Source organism: Saccostrea cucullata, unplaced genomic scaffold, assembly GCF_032062105.1.
Source record: "Saccostrea cucullata isolate Sc308-1 unplaced genomic scaffold, CSIRO_AGI_Scuc_v1 ctg92, whole genome shotgun sequence".
Taxonomy (NCBI): domain Eukaryota; kingdom Metazoa; phylum Mollusca; class Bivalvia; order Ostreida; family Ostreidae; genus Saccostrea; species Saccostrea cuccullata.
In genome coordinates this window covers 184,628-209,323 of record NW_026928448.1, presented here as the reverse complement: position 1 = coordinate 209,323, position 24,696 = coordinate 184,628, and the positions used below count along the sequence as shown (strand labels likewise).

The following is a 24,696-nucleotide window of genomic DNA, read 5'->3' as shown; positions in this document are numbered from 1 at the left end:
TGTTAAAAGAACACTGATAATCTTCTTCTAATGAATCACTGCTAAATGTTACAAGATGTTCATTATTGTGCTTTTAATACTTACTATGTACCAAGTATATAAAGTTATATCAACATATTTTAGTAATAAAGAAAGATACTCCAATAAATGGGAGATATCCTTGTAGCTTTAGACAACTTATTTCACTTATTAAAATTCTGGGTTCTATTTACAGTTTTGTATTGTTTGTAGGTTTAACAATATTCATCTTCACCTTCTTCATTCTCAAAAGTATTATTTCAAACACTGCTCTGTGAATTATTAGTAGAATATTTTATGTTCTCTAGAAGTGAACTGCAAATTCAGAGCCTGTACTCGGAACTTAAGGTCTCTGAGCAGTGAAGGACCTTTACAGGACAGCATCTACTGCGACCTTGGTTTATACAGTTCTCCGAAAAAAAAACAGTCGCCGCGTCTTGCAGTGGGATTCATACCTACGACGTAAGGATTAATTGTTTACTGTGCGACGTTATCAAGCAAACGCTCCAACCACTGCACCCCATGGGCACCACATTAAATGAAGAACTTTTAAATGTTATATACTAGCAATTTAATTACCCTTTATCCTGTTCCAATAGGGTATGTTTTGCGCTGTTACGTGTTTGTGTGGACGTAAGTGACTAACAGTTGACTCTAAAATATAATGGGTATACCCACACAAACTTCCCTGATTTCGTTTACAAATCTAGTTAAAAATAACCACGGCCATCAAATATTGACGACATGTTCAATCGTTCAATTTTTTTCCTTTTTTAGTTTAACTTTAATTGTTTTGTGTCTGCACAATTAATTTCTTAATTATGTACTTGAATGTATTGAATGCATCTATATTTAGTGTATCATGTTCGATTGATACATGAAAAAATATAAGGTTAACAACTAGATTTATTGCACTTTTTTGTAAATACATGTAACATTAATTATCCCCAGAAAAAAAATAAAATAAACACAATACACATCCATAAGCACACACAACCACTACATATACTTGTATGCATGACATACTTGTTCCAGGAATAATAATTAATGTAAAAAAGTTGATAAATCAAAGACTATACATGTAGATAACAAGCACAAAAACATTCACTATAAATTAATGTTCTCTTCTAAGTACAATTTAAGTATTTGAATAGTAAATGTCTCTATCTGTTAACATTTAAATTGAGGAAGTGGAAGTCTTCGGAAGACATTTATATGCAATATCTAGGCTCGTACGTAATATAATAGTTTTATACCAATGTCAACTGGAGCAAATGCACTTTTATCTGTCTCTTGCAATTGATAAAAAAAAACCGCCCTTGCACTTCTTAGAGGTAAGTTAGTAGTAGAGAAACTTTGTTCCTCATGGGATCCTCTTGATATTATTGACACATGCATATATACACAGGGGCAGATTCAAAGGCTTGAAGATCTACCTGGAGACATTGGTTTGTCGCTGTCGTTTTTGGCCACTCGTCGGCTGGAAGCATTTTTGGCTTGTTTGGTGAGAAGATTCTCTGTTCGTTTTGACATTTTTCTTCTAAATGGACAGCTTGGATCATCAGACTCACAAGGCTGAAAAGTTAAAGTATATCAGTGAGAAATTTGTTAAATCGATAATACGTATCGTTGTTTTACAACAATCTACAGATTATTGGATAACATACCTCAGATACAGTGGACAAAGACCGGTTTGAAGCGATGGAATCTGAAATTATAAGACAATTTGAATTATTTCAATTATTAATGAAAGTATTTTCTATTTTTTTTTAATCAGAAGTATGTCCTTACTCATAACCACCATTATTGCCATAGTTACCTGGTCTGGATAATCTTTCGTCCATACCGATACTAATTCCACTGTCTGTTTTAGAGGGTGGATGAGGAGCAACTGAAAAGTACAAGACACATTAGATGAAATAAAACAGAACTTGTTCAAATTGATTGATTTGTTAATTATCATCGAAGAGAGTACCTTGCCGATTTCTTTTTGTGACCATTTCTGAGGAGTCAAACTGTGAAATGGAGAATAACTTACACGTAACAGTTATTTACATAAAAAGCGATGTCATAAATTTAAATTTGTATTCATTGCATATTACTCATACCTTGTCCAGAGATCCCTCTTCCTGAATCGGAGTGGTAGATATTCCACCTGTATGAAATCAAAGATTTAACAATCTCTTTCTTTACAACGATAATGAATTACAATGTTATGAGGACACCGACTTTTTTCAAAAACAATTTTTAAGTGTTAACATAAGAGTGCTGATGAAAAGTTACCTGGTAGCAAACCTTGCTTGCAAATTTCGTTGAATTTCTGCAAGTTTAATTCTAATTTTTCCACTTCCAGTTTTAGATCGGAGAGTTTTGGGATTAATCTGTTTACACTTGCACTATCAAGTAAGTCTTCTTCATACACTTCGTGATCATTTTCCCGCTTTTCTTTCAAATTCCGTACATGTGTGTTGAACAATGAAATTTTGTGCTTTGTTTGAAGAATGTCTTTATCCAGTTCCTTAGGTGTAGGGATCTGTGACATGGTGTTATTTTTCAGCTGACCAAGATAACATAACTCAGAAAAACAATCCTTACACCCCGAGCGACCTTCTCTATATGAAACTGTTATTGAAATAAAGATAGGTATACACATTTATTTTCAGAATTTTATAAATAGAAAAACTTCAATGGGAAAAACCTAAATATTTCAAATAAGGAAGCATTTGATTTTTAAACTATGTTAACGATGAATAACTTTTATTGACGAGTGATTTTAAGTATTAATTCTAAATTCCTTTATAATATATCAAATTTATATTAGTTGCTCATATATGGTATATAAATTTAATCTTTTGATGTTCGTATATGGTATAACAGTACAAATATTTGAGGCTCATTTGTAAAATATCTTTATAAAATTTTGATGCTCTTACATGTATATGGTTTTGAAAAATCAGCTAATGATGTTTTTATCGCCCTGTTTTTTTTCCTTTGAAGTGAGCATTTGAACATTTACAAAAATAATATGTATGCACATTTTTTTCAACATGGAAGATATACTAGCGTACAAATACAATATGTGATGTAATTTTGTCGAGCATTTATATTATTAATGTTTGATTTGTATCTATTAAAGAAAAAAAACCACAAGCTGTAATAAGTGTTAGGTGATTAGGGTTTCAGCACAATTAGAATTTTTAGGTTTATAAATAATTCTATGTACACCTTTTTGCTAACAAGGACAAGAGTAATTTAAGGATCTATGCAATGTTACATGTACCAAATCCTATAGACCAAGTTAAGCAAAATCTCGTAAAAAATGAACTTAATAAACTTAAGCTTAACTCTTTACAACTTACTGAATTATTATGCAATATACACTTAATATAACATTTTTGATTAAATTTTCCCAGTTAATTACGTCGGGTTCGAACAGAGGCAGTTGCTAAGCAAACGTAAACAGTTCTGCGAAAGTTAAAAAGTTTTAAATAATTTATTTGAAGAGAAAAATTCTTTAAATACAACAAAGGTTATCAACACAAATGTCAGCATACTGAAAACATTCTGCCATGAAACAGGACGGGATTTTTCGGAATATTATACTCAACGTAAATATGTGTACATAGGTTTAAAAAATATGTTCGATGATCGATTTGGGTTCAATGCTTAAAAATGTTATATACCATATATTGCATGGCTTAATTCTATATTTGCCCCTCGGTGACCAAGTTTCCTGTCACCTTGGGGCAAATATTCTGGTAAAGCAAATATATGTATAATGTTCATGTCATAGAAAATGAACTTAAGAACTGTAAACAAGTTTTTCTTTTAAAATGATATTATGACGTAATATTTTGATAAAAAAAATAATTTTCGTAGTTTATGAGATTTTAGCAAGCATAAAATAGAAGGAATTTGATAATAGATTAAACATTTAATGAACTTTTTAAAGTGTGTGAGGCTTTGTTATCCTTCATTTAAAAAAGATGTTAACTAAGAGAGGTATGATCTTTTATATGTATATATATTTGTTTATATATAAAAGACTGAACTTATTAATGATATAAACATAACAAATCGAAGTACTTGTGTTAGTCATTTTTATAATTTCTAAATTTTTTTTTCTATGATTAGGAGGTTTTGTGTTTTTTGGAAAACAAATACAACTTCCTTAGTTTTATATTTATCTCCTTAAACTCGTTTTTTACGACAGATTCTTTACAAAAATACTTATATTTAACGTAGGAGTATGAAATATCAATTGACGTAAGAATATGCCTACAAATGATTTTTTTTTAGATAATTGAACATTTGAAAAATAATGTTTGTGTTTTATTTTACAGCTGAAGGAAGAAAAGAGTAAACACGCTCAAAAGTGCAAGGAAAACAATACAGATTGTGGGCAGAGCAAACAAGAATGTTTGATAATGTCAAGGTCAAATCAGGTGTCATGGAAGAGCATCCCAGTCCCCTATTGTGTTTCACTGAAATAGATAATAGTGTTATGACCGCTTCATATATATAATGATATAATTTGTGAACATTCCGCATTTTTTTTTTGAAAAACAATTATGTTTGTCTTGAAAGGTAAAAGAATTTATCTCAACATAACCCGGAATATAAAATCAGCAAATAAAATCATTCGTTGTGTATTAAGGATTAGTGTCAACGTGACTGAGGTATTTTTTTTATGACAAAATGATCTCGTTACCTGTATTGTTGTCTAGGCAAACAAACGATATAAGTATTAACCCTTTTTATTTTTCTCCTTTTCTAGCACAAAAACATACGTGTCATACATACGTATTTATGTTGTCAAAAACTTGATACCTTGCATATCTTGTGTTATAATGAGAATGTTTGCTCTCTGTGAATTTATTTAAGCTTTCATATCATAATATGAGGACTAGTTATTATTTTTTTTTACAGTTATCATAGTGTGTCAAGGACCACAGTGCTAACCAGGAAATATCAAGTTAACTCTCGTCAAATCGGGATTTTTCAAAGAATTTATTTCAATTTGAAGGCGTAGAAATGATAAAATATTGATTTTAATATACCTTAAAGATCTTAATTAAAGATTAATTATTGACTTTTAATGTTCCAGTGATACAAGAAAGATAAACTGAAGGTTCTTTTCAATGTTTTAAATTTTAAATTAGTCTGAGGTTGATTCTATAATTAAAACAAAATCATATGACACCATATAGATGTGTGTTATCATAATTGTTATGAATCACAGCGATTGTAATTTAACGTCCCTTGTACGATAATTTCTCACACTGGATACGTTACCAAATACCAAGAAAGAGCTACTCGTAAAGATGTTTCCTCTGTCCGAAGGATCAATAATTAGTAAGGGTTCATAAAGGTTCCAAGGCCTGCCGTGGCCTTAGTTTTTAAGGTCCAACCTGAAGGATTAAACTGAAACCTTCGCCGCGAAGATCGGGTGTTTGGCAAAGGATGAGTTGCCTATATCTATTTATCGATGTAAGTTTTTCGCACCCGAATTCGTAACTACGAACTCCCGACGACAATCGCTCTACCAATTAAGCTACTGGTCTCATTCTAGCGCTGGCATATACTTATATAATAATAGCGAGCGCAGCGAGCGTCAATAGACTAACGTGTAAGAACAGAGGAAATTCGGATTGAAATCTGTACATACGTCAGCCAAATTTCTCTGTGAAACATTCCCAGAATTCCTGCACTACCCAATGTCCTTTGCGCAAATAAATAAAAAAATACATAAATAATAACGTAAAGCATAAAAGGCCAGATCGGTTTGTACATGTAGAAATCTTTCAAAGAAACGAAAAATAACTCTACCATGTTTTTCAACCAAAATTGCACTAGTTCTATAGTTTCAAACAGACGCTCGGCTGTCTCCGTAAGCTCCGACGAGCTCCGTGACAGCGTGTGACGTCACAGCTAGTCGAGATGTCTCGTGCGGCTTGATGTTTGAAGTGGCTGATCAATTTTTAGAGTGTTTTTGATGGTACAACTGCGCTCGCCCCAACGGTCACACCGTAAAACATATTAATTTTTGATTTTTTAGAAATTATTTTGCAATTAAGAATGTCTTAAACAAGTGTAACACTGAAGTAATTGCATATGGATCGTATGTATAAATTAGTGTGTGTTAAATGCCTTTTTCTGTCTGTGTAATAAAGCAAACACCCAATATGACACCTGGCCAACAATATTTGTACACGTCGTAAAACTTCACATTCATACCTTTTTATAATCTAATGAAAAACATAAAAACATTTTAATCTACTTAAGATTTTTATGGTAATAAATAAGTGTTCTCCTTGAGTGATTAAGTCTAAAATATTGTACAGTGACGTTATTTCAATTGTCGTTTTGTTTCATGTTTTAGGAAAGAGATGAACCAGTCAAATCTTACAATTATACTTCCGGCTACAGGGCACGAAACTCCACCTCTTCTCCAACCTACAGCCTTCTTCCGCCGTCCTCCGCCTTTTCTTTTTGTAATTTTATATTTGTGAGTGTTTTAGACACGTTTTCATGAAAATTCTAATTTATCCATTTACAAAATTTATATTTGCTAAAATTTTGATTTTTTATATAGGCGTATATTGTCTGTCTGTTTGTCTGTTTGTCTGCAAACTTTAAATAACTTTATATCCATGAATGGTTGAGACATTTTTCATAATACTTTTCAAAACTTCAAACAGCAATTATGATTATAATTGAATTTCTGTATTAAATGCGTTGTTTATATGCTAAAAATAGCTTTTTGAACATATTGAAAGATAGAGACTTCATATTTAGTATGCATAACCTATATGCTAAAAATAGTTTTTTTTTGCAAACTTTAACCTTCGCTATAACTTTTGAATGATAAAAGATAGAGACTTCTTATTTGGTATGAATACTCCACTAATTAAGTTCTTTCAAATGACACCAAGGTGAATGACCTTGTATTTACAAAAATGTTTTTTGATTCAATAACTTTTGAACAATGATAAAGCATATTTAGGCATAGTCCACTAATTAAGTTCTTTCAAACGATTAATGACCTTTTGACCTTGCTGTGACCTATATGCTAAAAATATGTTTTTAACTTTGGTATGCGAAATTCCAGGATCACGTGGTCAGCTGAGCGGATCACTTGAATTTTTATTCCCGCGCTGTCCACAGTATTTTTTGAATCACGTATATTTTGAAGATATTTCCTAAAGAAATCCAAGAAATTTGCGATTTGTAAGTGAAGTTACTTGAAAAATAATTGTATTATTTTAGTCGGCCTTTAGTCACTAGGCAAAAACTAGCTGCGGTGAGCCTGCCGAGCATTTGAAGACATAAAATAAATTATTAAACGTCACAAAGATGGCAACATTCTACAAACTGTTTTGCATGTTTCTTTTTCAATGAAGGAGGATAGGATGTGCTGTGTTAAATGATGATAGGATTATGGAAAGAAATTAGCGATCTAAGGGGTTCATGGGCTATCAAAATGCATGTTGCATTTATATGAATACAATTTTTTAATTTTTATTAAAATATATGTGTATAACCTAAGACTCTCGTCTTCAACATTTGCCTCTTTTTTGTTCTTCTTGCTCTCGGATTATGCAGGGATAAAGACGAGACGGGAGGTACATTGTTTATTTAGGCATGATTTGCTAATTTGTTGTCATAAACGTATGACAATATACTTAATCTATGCTTTAAAGGGACTGAAAAGTAAAACCCCCATTTTGATACCCTGCATCATTTTGAAACCTTGCCAGTATTAAAGAGGTCATGGGGGATTTTATTAGTTTTATAGTCGGTTATGCATAAATTGTTGTATTGTATTTTATATATACACATTATATAAAGTTAACATGATCAGCTTTCTTTTTATCTCCTTATAGAATGCAATAATTGTATTTATTATTTATTCAAAAATTAATAGGCAATGAAATGATTCTTATCGTAAATAAAAACATGCTATCCTTTATCACTAGTACTGAAATGTGTGCATATGGCACTTCAAACGTTGCAATATTCGACCTTTTTCATTTGTATTGTATGAGTGAAATATTCTCGAGAATGATGTGAGATAACATACATTACATATGCATTGTAAACTGTTTCATTATCCATCTGAATATATAATTCTTATTTGAATTCTACAAGTGGATATTGTACTTTTTTTAATTTATATTGTATAATTTTTTATACCCCCGCTTCATAAGTGGGAGGGTATATAGTGATCGGCATGCCCGTCCGTCCCTCTGTCTGTAGTTCCGTCCGTCTGTTACGAATTAGGTACCCATCACTTATCTGCAACTCCACTTCTATCACAAAATGAAATTTAATGATAGAGAATCTTTGTTACATAGTGCCATTGTGACCCCTCATTTAACTATTTGATCCAACACAGTTTCCCGTAGTAAAACCTGAACACTGTATCTTTTAAATATAATATTGAAGGATGTGCCATCTCTTATCCTCAACACCTAATACTGTAGATTCCTTATTTTTTGCGAGTACTTTTTATCGTGAACTGGGTCTTTAACGTCAAATCGCGAGAATTATAAATCGCGAATGGACATTTGATCAACAGAATTTACATAGACTTAACAATAACTATAAAAGCGAGTAATATTTTTTCGCGATTGACGCTTCTCGCGAAATTACGCGGAAATTAATTCCTCGTGTATAATTAGGAATCTACAGTATACCACTGAATAAAAGTTAATGATACTTTCAGGGATTCTTTGTTACATAATGCAGTTGTGCACCTCTTGTTTTACTTTTTGATCTGACACTTATTTGGGACCCTAGAACAAAACATGAACTTTGCCATATATAACCATAATTAAGGGAGATTGGGTATCATATTATGTCGTTAGCTTAGTGCTCAAAGTACATCTTACTAAGGATCACTTCATTATAAATAGGGATCTGACCTATAGGACCGGGCTTGGTTTTATTCTCTACAAAAAGCTTTTCGATTTCCGTTCTGAATAATGACATTAGGCTGAATACATATAACAATTTGTTTTTCCTAAATCTTTATTTCAGTGAGTAGAGATAGGGGGAACCCTTTTTTTTTATTTTCTGAAATTGTTATCTCCAAATGTAATAGGCCTAATTGATAGTTGTCTTTACTTCTCATTGTGCATAAAGGTAATGTCTTCTGTCTCTGAAATTCTATTCTTTATGTCTAGGCTATTAATCCGTGAATATAATGAAAACTTGTCATTAATGTGTGCAAATTATAAAGGCCTAAATGAAATCCAAGGGAGTGCATTCACTGAAATATGTAAAATGTGATTACATTCAAAGGAATATATATACAATTGAAATTCATCGCAGCTCAATCCTGCCAAGAATACCCGTATTGAGTAACACACAGTGAGTTATTCTTGTCCTCGGAGAAAGTGTGCTTATACTGAGGTTCGTTCCACCTGACTGACAACTGTACATTGGATTGTTACTATTTGATATCTCTTTAGTGTTTCTTATATCAAGAATGGGCATGCATAAGGGATAGAAAATTGAAGGAAAAATACACAAGTCTATAAAAAAAAATTAAAATAGTCTTTGAAAAGGCGAAGTTTAAAACTTTATCTAAGTGTTGTACCAGGTGAATTCGAACCCCTGACTTTAAAAAGAGAGTATCCAAAGTATAAAAGTCAGCGCATATATCAACTGAGCTAGTCTGACTATACAAATGAATAGCATAAATTTAAAGCAGATTATGAAAATCTGGTTTCCTTATTTTTTGTAGGTTTTTTTGTGAATTTCGACCCCAGGGCAGGGGTGCCCCTAAAAAAATCTTATCTTAAATTATTCCTTACATCATAACCTATCAAAATATCACAAATTTATTTAGGGGCAGGCCTGCCCTGATGGACTTCAATACCAAAATTCATGCAAAAATCAACGCTTTAAAGGACAAAATGGTGTTTCGATCAACTTTGGAGATTTATTGTAAAGTTGTAAATAATAAATTTAAGGTATAGAATACAAATTTAAAAAATTTAGACATATGTACGGTAGAAAACAACAAATGAAGATAGATTTTTAAATGTCACTTTTTCCGGGAAATTGTTCTCTCCTATAGGTCAATTCTTTTGTTAAAGCGAATACATCCTTTGCCTTGTATTTGAAGAATGCTGCCTCAATCGCAAAAAATAATTATATTTGAACTACTTTTGAACTAGCGAAATAAATATTGTTTTCTGAATTTGGTTTGAAGAAGTCTACTGATTCTGAAAAAGGGGGGGGGATATAAAATATTAGAAAAGATCAGATTGGCAAACGGACAATGAATTACCTTTGTACAGAATAATTTTTTAGTATTTGAGTTTTCATGCACCGTATGCATTTCCACCATAAATCATGTACGTTTAATTGTATCTTATCCCTAAATATTTTTAAAACAAAAAATAACGCTATTGTATCATGTTCTTAGAATCTTACATCTCTAGGTTTTTATTTACGTAAAATTTATTCAGAAAAATATGTGCCTATCCAGGTGTGCAGAATAGGTTTTGCATGTATCTGGTAAAAGTCTTATTATGTTACCTTACCTTACTCTTCTTGCCCAGATAAGGCAATCGCCTTTAAACAATCCATCTGCCTCAACGATAAAGGAGGAAAAAAACTAAAATATGTAGTGCTGACATGTTCCCTATTAAAAGAAAAGTATAAAATGGCTGCAATGGATGATACGTATAGCCGTAAGTTAATTTTTTTTAATTTCACATAATTGTTTATGTGCAGTTATAATTACAGTCATTAAGCTTTAAATTGAATAGATAAATAGAGTTATACTTTCTTTCTGTAATTAAAAAAGAACCATGGGAATCTGAAGAGTATGTCATAGCGGATGTTAAGTTGGATGATTCAATCTTCATCATACATACTCATGAGAGTGAGCCAATTGCTGTATACATCCAAGGAAACCTTCAAAAATTCAACGATGACTCAAAAATCACGGTGAACGTTTGTGATGTAACCGAAGTAGAGAGCCGAAATCTGGCTTTCCGTGTAGCCATTCTTCTCATCACTCCAGAAATGATTTCTCACTTAGAATCTCTGAAGGATTACCCATGCTCATCTTTAAGGTTTCCTCCAAACACAAAATGTGCCTTTTTGATTCATGACCCTATAACTATGGATGATGAACGAGTGAGTTCAGTCTTGAAGGCCAAAATACCGGATTTCTACTCTTGGCAAACACTCAAATTAACGCAAACTAGATCTACTTTAATTCAAATATTGGATTTGCTTGAAGAAGAGTCGTCAAGTCTCCCTAGTTTGCTGCAATATTCTCTGGAGCCATCCCACATCTCCACGGTATAATATATATGATATTTACTTTCTTTTGACGTCGAAATGTCATTATGATGAACAGTATGTCAATTTTCAAATTACAAGTGAACTGATAATGTGGTAATTCTATGTACACAAACATGTTATTATACATGTAACAATGCCGATTTTTAACTAGGGAAAAGAAAAACATTAATTTTTTTTATCTAATACAGCATTTATAGACCCACATCAAGGTATTTTTTCAAGGGGGGGGGGTGCAAAGTCACTGTTTCAAATGTAGACAAATGTAATAAGACAACAAAAATAGTCAAAAACTATATGAAACAAGACAGCTTTTTCTAAGAAAGATAGTGGCCCCATTCTTTCTTTGTGTAAGAGGGATATTTTATCGCCATATATCTATATACGAAGACAATATTTACTCGTACATTATTTACTTTTTCTGAACATATATATGAAGCAGAATATTTTAATGCAGGACAGGCACCAAGTTTTGATTCTCTTCAAAACTGAAAAGGAGAAGTCTTCTATGGTAATTGTTCATACGGAATACAGAAAAATAGATGCTAAGTACCAGAATCCGTACACATTCTCTTTCTCTCCATATGGTAAGACATGAAAAAAACATTTATTTATTCTTTTCACCAATGTACAATTAAGAATTTAAAAAATGCTAAACTTTTATCAAAGTCATTGACTAAAATATGTTTAATTATCCTTCAGTTTTTAGATTATATCAAAATGTTAAAATTTTGATGCTTTAAACATTAAATGCTTTAAAAAGTTACAGAAGAAGTAGAATAATATGTATTATTACATACTTAGTAATAAATACAGGATTTTTGCATATATGCGATATGCCTGACATCACAATAGCCGTATCAGCCCTACAGGGCTGATATGGATTTGCGGGACTGATACGGATCAATATCACACCCTTAGTAAATTAAACCAAAAAAAAAAAAAAAAGGACTTGTTCTCATACACATATTTTGGGGGTACATATTCTCTTAATTTTAACTTTTAGATTGTTAGGATAATCTAACTGACAAATAATATTTTCAAATAACGGATCGGGCACATTTGAAATAGAAATAGAAACAAACCCAAACCGTATGAGACAATATATCGTGTGCATGTAAGATATCCGTGCATGATTATTTACATATTTTCTTCTCAACTTAATCTGTGCCGTATTTTATTACTAAGTATGTAATAAACATAATAAAACATACCCTTTTCCAATCATTTGATCATGACCTTATCAGCCAGAGGGCCATGATTTTGTCATGGGCTGATATAGGATGTGATATGGAAAAGGATATGTATTATTCTCTATTAATATTTCTTTCACTAAATTATATTACATTTGTATGCAGACTGCAAATAATGATATACACTGCCCCATTACGTATCTATTACTTAAGTGACTTAAGTTACTTGAATAGGTGGAGCTATGGCTTTCATATTTCACAAATGTATTCCTTGTGCCAGGACCTTTCTTTGAATACCACCAAATTTATTAATGACCTCTTGACCATAATTTTGGAAAATGTCCCACTTTTACAACCCTCACCCCCCAAACTTAAACCTTATCCATAATGTTTTAACAGTTAATGCTAAGGGTTTCATACTTTACAGGTGTATTCATTAATTAAAGGTAATTTTTAGTTTAAATTGCTTTAAAACAAATTTAGTTATTTTTAACGGTTTTTCAAAAGGTAACAATTTTATGATTCAGGTTTACCTCCTGGCAAATCACAGATCACCGTCTATGTGGATGGCAAGAACGAGGGTTCTACAAACCTTAGTGTGGGCGACAAAATGGAATTTCTGTATCAGGAGATGGGCGATATCATATCCCCTGTCGAGTTCCTGTGTCAGGTTTTGAAACTTTCCATCGAAGAAAGAGAAAATTTAGATAAAGACCTCAGCGATAGGATAAGTAGAGATGGTTTCAGTTCATCATGTCTGAAGACATTTAGTAACCAAGACATATTAAATGGTACATCAAATGCTCTTTAAATTTGAAATTTATATTTCCCCAAACACACATGATTGAAATAGACAAAGGAAGATTTTTTATATGCAGAAAAAATTGTTCATAGTAAATTTAATTCAATTTTTCTGTTGTGGTAGCAGTAAGTTGAATGTGATTTAAATGCCAATCAAAATTTGCGAAATAAAAGAATTAAAATTAAATGACTGTTTAAACATTTTGAAAAACATTTATTTATTTATTTATTTATTTATAAATGCATTACTGAGAACACATTTTAGGTATTCAGATGAACAGTGAATTGCCAACGATGTTACATTTCGGTGCAAAGTATGGACTTTCACAGTTTTGCAAAGCAATAAAAGTCTGTCGAGGTTTTGACAGTGCCATAACAACACGAAACAAGCAAAATGAAACTCCTTATAAGTTAGCCCAGAGATTGGGATACCCTCAGCTCTCAAAGGATCTAGATCCTTTGATGCTTAAGCTTGATATGGAGGAATTACCTATGAGTAAGTAAAATCATATGGAAATCAGATATTTTTTTTTCTTTTCTCAAACTAATCAACAGTACAAATTAAAAAAAAATTGATTTTCTTACCAATTCTCATGATCTCTCGCTTATAGGAATTTCTGAAAGTCAAATTCAAATCATGAATATGAATATTTTACAATACAATAATTACCCTCATTACATTTAAATTGACTTAATATATTTGTAAATCAGTATGAATGGGTAAGCATATAAGTCACTGTTGAAATGAATGCTTTTTGTATCAAAGTGAACCTTTATTATACTCGCATCACATTTTATTTGCTATTTGGATATAGTAATTACTTGAGTAGAATATTAAATAATTAAATAATGAATTTTATTGTACAAAAAGAAATAGCGCTTTCTATATTTTTTATGTCATTCGTTGGAAGGATAAAATGTTTTAATTGGTATTACTTGATATCAAAATGAACCGGAGAATTAAGAGCTGCAGTAAGTAAAGAATTTTTTTTATTTTTTACAGATAAGTTAACTTGTTTGGTTGAAATAATTAAGATTATATTTATAATATAAAATTGTAGGTCATTCACCTCGCTCAAAAAATATTCTGAGTACTAGTGCAAAAGAAACTCATTCACCAAAAGTAAGTATTACTATTTCTACATACTTCCGTGATTAGAAATATCTCTCACAGTTAATTTTGTAGATGAAAATTGATTTTTTAACGAATTCGAATGAAATATATGGAGATAATCATATATCTCTATCATATCACTATCATATATATATATATATCATATATAGGAATAAGAATGAATAATAAAGAAAGACTTACTAGTATATTTTCATAGACTAAAATCATAGTAATCAGTAATGCTTTTAAACTATAAAGAAAGTGATAAATAGAATCAGAAGATACTTACGCTAAATACATATGCCTGGTCCTTCTTTAGATAACCTTACAAAGAAGGCCAACAGATGTAGGAAGATATTTATCTGAAAGAAAAGGACCGGGTAAGTAATGAACAAGGTTTGTTAGAAAATGGGAACACATTAAGATGCGATTTTTGACCATATTAATGAAAACCTGTAAGCCACCATTTCTTAGATATTTTTTGACTATTTAGTATTTAACTTAAGGGGGCCGACTATAGTTTCCATTGCGCAATATTTCGCGCATCATAGTAAAATGAAGCCTGTTTACTGTTTTACTGCATTTTTTTTTCGCTTTATTATTAAAATTAAACAAAATTAAGAAATTATAGGTATAAAAATGTAATTACAATTTGATATAACTGGTTATTTAACCGATTTTGCAATTGATAGGTAAGTTGACGTCGCTGCAGTGTCTTTTTGACGTTATGTTAATCTGTACCTCTTCAAGAAAGGGTTAATAAAAATATTATTAAAGAAAAAGTAATAAACATATGCTCTTGAAATTTAAAACATAGAATTTTTGGAATATCTCGAATATTTTTATTATGTTTTTTGTGAATCCATTGTTTACGTCATATTTTGTAGTACTCTATAAAAATAGTAAAATTTGCTAATTTTTTGCATTTTGAGATGCCCCCTCTGTTAACAAGACGGTAGAATTTTGTGTTTCTTACATATATTGTAAAATATAGTATTACTCATGAAATATTATAGTTTGAACAAAATGTCTATTGTAGTATTTGTATAATTTGCTTTAAAGTGCTAAAAATTGGCATTTTCCTATATCATCCTTTAGTAAATGTACCTATATTTTGAGACGGTCCCTCAAAAATACCTGGACGGTAGATTTCCCCCAAACTTTGCATGTACACTGAAGTTAATGTAAGTTATATATGGTATAAAACTGAAGAGTTTCGCTACTGTAGTTTTCATACAATAAAACTATAGTCGGCCCCCTTAAATTACCACATTTTTACAAAAAATAGTACAATGTTTTAAAGTTCTTGTAAATACAACAAATTACGGAATATGGTGTTTCACTCCTCTGTTTTCTTACTTTTCGCTTCCAGCAAGTCGGTGACGTCAAACACGATCTGTTAGTACATCAAGATCATATTCGGTGAATACACTGTCAGTGTTATTGTGAAAAAAAAGATATAATCAGTATATAATATATTTTGTGAAACGGGAAACAAAAATATTTTTGCACAGCTGATGAAGGATGTTTTCTGTAGGTATATATCATTTCGCTCATTTAGCTTACATTTAACGTCATACACGTAGATGGTTTTCCCCGTCCTCGAGAATTTTAACTATAATGATTATGTCTTTTATAATGATGTCATTTTGAATATTTTTTATATTTTTTTTACCCCATTACATGAATATGGTGATTAATAAGTTTACAGCCAAAGTTGGGGAGCCTTGGATTCAGCAAACTAATTTGACAAAATAAACTTAATGTTCATCTTGTAAGAGGTGAAGTTTTTGTATCCAAAAAGAAGAGAAAAAAAAAATCAACATTCATCATCTCATTTATAAAAGACATGTATATGCAAGCCTTAAATTAATATCAATTTACAAAACATTCATTGTTTGAATTATAAGTAGCTGGAGCAGCTGGGGGGTCAACTCAAACAGAACAATTTAGCAGTACATATTCTAATGGTAGACAGTTCCATTTTTCTTTCAGATTAATGAATATCACAGTTTTTCTTTTAAATATATATCTCATATTTATTTAAATGCAAAAATTCAATTTTAGCTCTTTCAAATGAAGAATCTTTTGCGATAAATGTTCTTTTTTTACAATACATGTTATCAAATTTGTAATTGTCATGTGGAATATCAAACTCAGTTTCACCATATCAAAAAATGAAAAAAAGAGTGAAGGACCTATATCTACTTTTACTGAATGATAGAATCTTTTGCAAATTAAGTTTTGTTTTGTTGTTTAAGGTGTCTTAAAGTCTACTTGATTTTCCTTTCCCAAGATGCAGTGTGAGAGGACAAACCTGCTTTTTCAATTCTTTAAACATAGAGTATCATTTTCTGAAAGATTTTAAAAGATCCATGTTAACAGACATATTTTTTTTTATATGTGCTTAAAATCCAATCATGGACAAAGTAATGGGTCCGGTAAGATAAAAAATAAAAACTTTTAAATAATCAGACACGGTGGTGCATAGTATTTGTCAATCAATTTCCTCACAATAAAGGAAGAACCCTAATGATATATCTTCTTTAATATATTTGAGACGTAAAAGAAAAAGAAAAATATAAATGACAAATATTTTTTTTCAGATCAAGGTCCTTCTTCACCCCAAAGCAATTGTATTCTCCTTTTGAAACGAAAAATTGATGCGACGTCACTAAGGCACATTTTCCGATGAATTTTGTGTTTACGAATGGACTCCTACATCCTGTATTTTGTTGTTCTTGAGTGTTCCGAGTTACTTATAAGATGACGGATATATCTAGCTAAGCTCCCCCTAGATAGAACGTATGGTCACACTTATTGCATTCTTCTTTATTAGAGATGCACTACCTTAGATTTAATATAAGTTATGCAAACGTTAGAAGTCCGTTTTGACTCATTTCTGAAATTATGAACCTTGACACGATTTTATTATTTATTTATTTACTAGAACACGTTGTGATTAGTCTAATTGCTAAAAATATGAATTTTCCACGTTGCAGCTCCCAGACCTCCTATCAGAGACATTATAACTACCCCGAGATACAGCTCAAAAGAAGATCAGTCAGTACGTTCTATTTATAACTGCGTTCCTACATTTAGGGAAATACCCTGGAAGATTTTTTATCTATTTCACTGGTGAACTTTTGACTATCAAGCAAGTGTGAGGTTAAAAGTAATCAGATATTTTTCACCTGTTAAAAGATTGTATTTCAATCAACAACAGAATCCTCCCATTCATCCTTTTTCAAAAGGCCTTTTAAATTAGACAGATAATGCCGCTTATAAAATATATATCAAATAAACCCACACAAATAAAAAAATTAAAATGATAGTTTCACATTCCTGACCCTTTCATTTAAAATCAGTTTTATTTTATTTCTATTCAATACAGGTACCAAAGAGATGTCCATTGAATAAAGAAGACAAAAAATCAGATCACAGCCGAGATTCAGGTCTGTCTGTATACTTAATTTAACCATGTGATGATTACCTGACAAAACCGAAAGTTGCAATTTCAATTAATAAAGATAAAAGAGCCATTTTTTTAAATCAAAACACAGCTTTATTTCATGGTGAAGTAATTATAGGGCTTTTTATAACAATATTTGGTAATAAGCGATGAACAATGCTGAAACTCTCTGATAGAGCATCTGAAGTATGTCCAACTTTATAAATGGAGTCTAGACTCCATTCTAAGTGTTGATCAACCATTGTCTTAATTTAATTAAGCTCAATTTTGGAGTATTATAGTTAAGAATTGTGATTTTTGGAATGTAGAGAATTTGACGAATAAACGGTTAATCATTTGTAGAATACTAGTATATGTATACAAAGCAGAATTAAAATTTGATTTCTTTTGAAAATGATTTTAAAAATATATTTTCAAAAGTTTCATTATAGCATTTAAGAATATATTCAGTTGTTATAAATATTTTCAACAGTTTCTTTAATTTTCTTTTTGAAGTTTAAGGCCGGAGACTGTGCAATAATTATATGGATATGGTATGCATTATTTTTTTCTTTCATCTATAAAAATAATGAGAACTTGATTAATTAATTAGAAAACAATGATACATATCAACAATTTTTTAAAAGTTTGATTTAAGTCTATTAGGTTATGATATAAATAGAAATAAGGACAATACACTATCATTAATGAAACGAAAATTGTTTTGAATTTTAAAGTATGTCCTCAACAATACTTTTAAAAACTTTCTTTTCTTGGCAACCCCATGAAGATGATAAAGAACATTACAGAGAAAACAGAAGAAATGAGCATTCTATGAAGATATTGTTCATTATTCATGTAAAATCTGATTTTTAAATGAATAAAATAAAATATATGATTTATATGTGACAATTATAACATACTTGTATTACTTATCCTTCCAAAATCTATTTATAAAAAAAATAAATGTACATACTGAGTAAATTTTATTCAGTACTTCATAGCTTGAAATTTATATATCTTTTTAAGAATATATTTGTATTTAGATATTTCTCTTAAATGTTAAATTTTATGTCGTAAATACAATAACATTTCAAATATTTTAACAGTGTGACGTGCACATGCACTTTAAAAATCTTAAAATTACTGTTTGATAAACTTACTTTTCTCTTATCATATTTATAGAAGCTCTTATGTGAAGAAGACACACTGTATACATTACAGCTAACTTATACATGTGTATATACCTGTTGTTTTCAGACTTTGAAATATAAATGAGATTATATGTTATATGAGAGAGAGAGAGAGAGAGAGAGAGAGAGAGAGAGAGAGAGTTATGTTAGTTCAGTTCTGTACATTTTATCTATATAACATGAAATAATTGAATCTTTTCTGAGTAATAAAAGAAAAAGAATTTGAATAATTTTTTTTTCAAAACACAGATTTGATTAATTCAAAAGAAAAACAACCAATGTAAAAAAAACGTTATTTGTTCTTTAATTGTAAACCCATCTCTGAAATGTTCTGGGGAATTTTTTCAAAAGAAATTACATAATGAGTTTTTATTGTATGATGATAATACAAACAATTAGTACAAGTGATATAAATGTTATCATCTAAAACACTGATAATGGATCACATATATTATATATATAAGCAATCATCCGATATGATGAAGCATTTGACAGGTAAACGTCAAACTTGCACCAGACCAAGCATGAGTTTCACAAGAAAAGGTAAGCGTCATTAATTGCAAAACAAAAACGAGTAGATTATAAGCTGTCGCCCGTTTTACAAAAGAACTTAAGACTAAGACCAAAAACTTCGGATTGTTGTAATATTTTGTAAAATTAATATTTCTCTTTAAAATTGTTTGTGTAAAAAAAATCATACCACATTCCTCTTAAAAAGTTTAAAATAATTTTCGATATAATGTTTATTCAAAAGTTATACGAAGAATTAAATTTAGTCTTAAGTCGTAAGTTGTTTTGTAAAAAATTGCTAAATAATTTTTAATTAGTCATCTTTTAAATCTTATTAACAATAAAAATTAAAATGCATTGTAAATAGTTAATAGTCCTCTTAACTGAATATCAAGGTTTAAAAATGTAACTTAGTATATTGTGATTTGGAATAACATTCTCCAAAAAAAATTCAAACAGGCGCTGAAAGTGACACTTTAGCAATCCTGTACGCTGATGATGGGGAAGAAATAAGCACGCATCTGGAAAATTATTTCAAGGAGAGATTTCGACTCGAGATTCAGACTGTCAACATTTCCTCAGAGTGTACATTAAGGAAAAGTAACCTTAGTTTGGTTATATTGACTCCGGACATGATTCACGACCTTCAAGGCAAGCCAAAAGGGTTCCTCTCCAGCGCATGCTCAGTGTGTCAGAAAAAAGCTTTTTTGTGCCACAATGAAAGTGTTAGCATCAGTAATAAATCCACAGAAAAAGTTTTGGAAGAATCATGTTCGGACTTGAGTGCATGGAACACAATTCATCTCGGCACCTCTTCCGAGGATTTCAAGATGGCGCTGCTCCGGATCATGGAACTTATGGATTCAACACCCAATGCGCCTCCAGTTCTTCTGAGCTTCAAAATAAATCCCAAAAGAATTTCATCTGTGAGTTTAATATGATTTCATAACTACAATTTGATTTTTTTTATCAATATACCGTATAATTTTAATAAATTCAATGTACATGTAAATACAGACCTTCTTAAGATATCATTTGTGTTATTTTGTAGCCAAATGAACACATAGTTGTGATTTTCAAAAAAGAAATTCTTAAGGGTGATGTTACTGTTTTACTTGAAAGAAATAATTTTCGAAAGACGATAAAATGTACTGAACTGAACAACTTGACGTACATGTTTAAACCTGAAGGTAAGAACTATGACAGACAACTACTACTAATATTGTTAAGTAAAATCTTTACTCTCGCATAACATTAATTACAGATGTAAAGGTACATACATGTACATGTAACAAGAACTTAGATTGAACTGTTGTTTTTAAAACTCCTTTCACCATAACTTTTGAAAAATGTAATTTAATACATTCTCTTCAACAATTTCAATTTCAAAATGCACTTTAATTTAGGTTGGACAACCCAAAGTATTTGAAATGATTTTTAACATGACTTTTAAGAATTTAAAAAAAAATTGACAATAATACATTTTGATGCTTAAATTCATTTTTTTCATAAATATTAAACAGATCAAATCTTTAACAGGGATGCCTGATGGACAAATTACAATGCAAATCTTCACTAACAGCGTCTCTGCTGGAAAGACAAGTTTCATCATAAGTAGCAAAATTGACAGATTTTCATCCATGATTTCTGACATGATGAATCCCCTTGAATTTTTCCTCCAAGCTATGGACTGTGACGATCCCGACTCTTTAGATCGTGAACTTGTAGACATTCTAACCAATGGGACCAGCGGAAGTAATCCCCTTTCAGGATTGGAGATGTTAGACTTTAGAGATCATTTGTGGAGTGAGTATAATAAAACTGTGTTATAATTAGTTCAACAGCTGATTTAATATTGTTAAATCAGACTGGTATACATTCAGGGATTATCGTTCAGAAAATCATATGTAATGAGAGAGTAAACCTTATAGACAAATCTAGAAATTTATCTACAGTGTATCAGCATAGGTAAAAGTAACGGTCATCGTTTACAAGCATCTGTTTACATACCCCCCCCCCCCGACCCCTGTCCACACAATGCAGTATCAACAATTAGAGATAACGTGCCATACTGACATTTAGACTTTGATATTATATAAATTTGGCTGGTAAAATCTAATTTGTAAATGTAATTATTTTTATTCAAGTTCATAGATCATGCTATAGCTATACCATTAGTCTATCACTTAAAGAATTATTAAATAGTATTCTTCAAATGGAATCTTGTAAAAGTAAACTTATTATTAGTGTTAAATCTCAAATCAAGAATCGGGAAAAGGGCGGAGACCAGGACCCCTCAAATCAGGTGGATGAGGAAAAAAGCTTACTCTGTCGACAATCAAATTCCCGCCAACCCTCTGCATCGAAACATTTCTTTCAAAGAAACTGAGTAGTCCGTAGCCAAAATAACAGAGAAATAATTGCCTACAATTGGTAGGAAATATGTCAGTTATAATACGACCCAAAGATAGGTTGTATTTGCAAACGGTCATTAATACGACCAAACATCGGACGAATTATGGGAAAAATTATTTTTACAGAAAAGAAATCATCTAGAGAATTTCCAACACTTCTCCACGTCGGTGCAAAACTTGGATTAAAGCTACTTTGTGAAGCTCTTAAAAAATACCCCGGATACCAGGCTGCGGTTTGTATGAGAAACAAGAACGACAAAACAGCGAGTCAGATTGCACTCTCTGAAGGTCATACTGATATAGCTGCAAATATCCAACCGCCTGAAAACTTTGCAACGTTTCAAAGCGATGACAGTAAACTGATCGGTATTTCATAAATATTCCTCTGATTATATACCAATTTAGTGTGGAAAAAATATATAATGACAGAAATTTGGTATTTCATGCTACAATGTTTCAATGGTTAATTCTTTTTAATTTTTTGGCCTAATGTACATTTAGGTGATACCTCTGATGGCTATATGACCATGAAGCAGGTGAATACAGGTAAAATATGGAATAATTCCCTTTTCAAATATTTAAGAATGTTTCAGTTCAAATTATGGATTTTACTTTTAAAAATTTCAAAATAATTTGAAATATGAATATTAGAAATAGGTAAATGGGAACAAATTACTTTTGATTTTTTTTATAACATATATAAGAAAAGCTAATTTCATTTTAAAACTGGAAAGTTTTGCTAAAATTTGTATAAAAGAAATTGAACATGTAAACTAATGTGAAATGGAGTTTCCAAATGATATTTGTAAATTTTAATGACAATTTTTTATGACAATGAAAATGTTGCTTGTTGGCTGTATTTTAACTATAATTAATTGTTATATAGGGCAGGAAAAGGGTTGTTGTCCACCACCTCTTCCTCACCGTCAGGTAAGTTCCTGATATTGACATTTGAATACTGTTACCAATTTCTTCATTTCATGCGTTAGTATTGTAAAGACTGATGACAAGTTCAGTACACCTGCAAACACATGCACTTACAGATGTGTGACCGATGTACCGGTTGACAGGGGGCAACCTACTCCTTCATAGCACCTGATTCCATGTCTAATATCTTTAAGAGGTCCATGATTACTCAGCTCATTATTTGTTTAATTTAATGATAACTGTTTGTTATCTTTACATTTCAGTAAAATGTGTACTTCATTTTTCAAATCCCTTCGTAACTAATAGAATTTCATGATATTCATATAAATTCAGAAAATAATACTTATTTGCACAGAGAAGGAAAAAGTTGCAATTAAATGAATTTTATTATTATCATATAATTATTATTTATTCCAGTCTGATTCGGATCTTTTTGTAAGACGTCGTTCAAAGAATAGCCAAAGAGGTAAGCAAATATTACCAAAAAATGATCATGAATTTTAAGCTAAATGTCTAAGAAATTAAGTGAATTATATATAATAATATATCATTTCAGACAGTGCATTAACAGAGAGTGCCACCAGTGATCTTAGTGTTTCGTCTTTAGAAGATTCTATGTCTTTTGATCCTAAACAGGTTAGACAAAGCCTTTTTTTTTTGCTATTTCCTAATCAACACATTTTTTATTCTAAATTAAATACAAATGTATGTAATAAAAAAATTAATATATAATTTATTTATTAATATTAGTCTTTAATTTAGTCATTAATATGTATCATTAATTATTTTATAAGCATATAAGTTATATATTAATATGTATTTATTAATAAATAATTCATTTTTTATTCAAATAATTTACTCATGAAGGAAAATTATTTTTATGTAACTGAATCACTGGTAAAATTGTACACTTAAAAGATCTATAGTCATAATATTTGTTTTTTCTATTGTATTAAATCTTATCTCAATGATGTTCTCGGTGATACTAGAACTTATAAATGCAACAATTTTTTTTTATTACAGATGACACCACGCATGACTTTGATTTTCAAAGATGACATTGGTTATTGTGGAAATTTAAGTACAAAACTTTAAATATGTTAAAACTGTATTAATATGATTTGATGTTCCAGATTTATACTGTATATACTCGTCTATTTTCAGACGGATACACTTATTAATATATGTTACATATGTCATTAAATAAACTATTTTACACATATATTTTATGCATGCATAAATGTTGACTTGAAGACCAACCTCTCGAAAATCAATGGGTTAACTTGTATTCCAAAAACAATGAATATCTGATTTACATGTAGTTATTATATTTTAGAATTGTTTTTTTTTGCGAATTTATCAGTTATATTTGTTGAAAATTAAGAAAAATAATCAATTGTTAACAGCTTGCAAGAATATTTACAAATGTTGACACAATAATATAAATAATATCGATAATTTTTTGCATTACATAAAATATTGTCAAACTATTAAAAAAGAAGAGCTATTATGCTCATTTATTAATAAATTATGCATGTTTGCAAGATCAGAAAATATAAAAAATAATTTAGAATTATTTTTAACAATAGCACAAAAAATATAATTAATGAGATCTGAATTATCTTAGAGACTGTGTTCTGTGGACTATATTGATTTAACACCTACATGGATTCAAATATTATTTATTGATGTAGTATATGTTTTATATTGTTTTTATTTAAATTAGCTTTCTCTTGTTATGTATGTACAC

General features: G+C 30.4%; 3 protein-coding genes across 4 annotated transcripts; 2 read left to right on the top strand and 1 right to left on the bottom strand.

Annotated features, from left to right (window-relative positions):
* Positions 1 to 647: 647 nt before the first annotated feature.
* On the bottom strand, positions 648 to 2,634 carry LOC134277603 (uncharacterized). Its single transcript, XM_062759925.1, has 6 exons — positions 2,302 to 2,634; positions 2,127 to 2,173; positions 1,994 to 2,033; positions 1,838 to 1,909; positions 1,686 to 1,726; positions 648 to 1,593 (listed from the first exon to the last, which is right to left on the bottom strand). Exons 1-6 carry the CDS (start codon positions 2,558 to 2,560, stop codon positions 1,435 to 1,437), a joined length of 618 nt encoding a protein of 205 aa, XP_062615909.1. The 5' UTR covers positions 2,561 to 2,634; the 3' UTR covers positions 648 to 1,434.
* Positions 2,635 to 7,168: 4,534 nt separating this feature from the next.
* Positions 7,169 to 18,843, top strand: LOC134277614 (phosphoinositide 3-kinase adapter protein 1-like). 2 transcript variants are annotated; one of them, XM_062759941.1, is made up of 11 exons: positions 7,169 to 7,248; positions 10,841 to 11,343; positions 11,801 to 11,930; positions 13,064 to 13,327; positions 13,603 to 13,833; positions 14,399 to 14,460; positions 14,771 to 14,831; positions 17,454 to 17,518; positions 17,846 to 17,906; positions 18,419 to 18,456; positions 18,693 to 18,843. In XM_062759941.1, exons 2-10 carry the CDS (start codon positions 11,062 to 11,064, stop codon positions 18,421 to 18,423), a joined length of 1,161 nt encoding a protein of 386 aa, XP_062615925.1. In that variant the 5' UTR covers positions 7,169 to 7,248; positions 10,841 to 11,061; the 3' UTR covers positions 18,424 to 18,456; positions 18,693 to 18,843. The 2 variants fall into 2 exon arrangements, with proteins under 2 accessions (XP_062615925.1, XP_062615924.1); XM_062759940.1 differs by lacking the exon at positions 7,169 to 7,248 and adding an exon at positions 10,496 to 10,724.
* A 382-nt stretch (positions 18,844 to 19,225) lies between these two features.
* On the top strand, positions 19,226 to 24,217 carry LOC134277612 (uncharacterized). The gene is made up of 10 exons (XM_062759939.1): positions 19,226 to 19,638; positions 20,065 to 20,531; positions 20,657 to 20,795; positions 21,145 to 21,411; positions 22,146 to 22,385; positions 22,521 to 22,565; positions 22,906 to 22,949; positions 23,364 to 23,412; positions 23,503 to 23,582; positions 23,970 to 24,217. The coding sequence occupies exons 1-10, from the start codon at positions 19,509 to 19,511 to the stop codon at positions 24,039 to 24,041; spliced, it is 1,533 nt and encodes a 510-aa protein (XP_062615923.1). The 5' UTR covers positions 19,226 to 19,508; the 3' UTR covers positions 24,042 to 24,217.
* Positions 24,218 to 24,696: the final 479 nt, after the last annotated feature.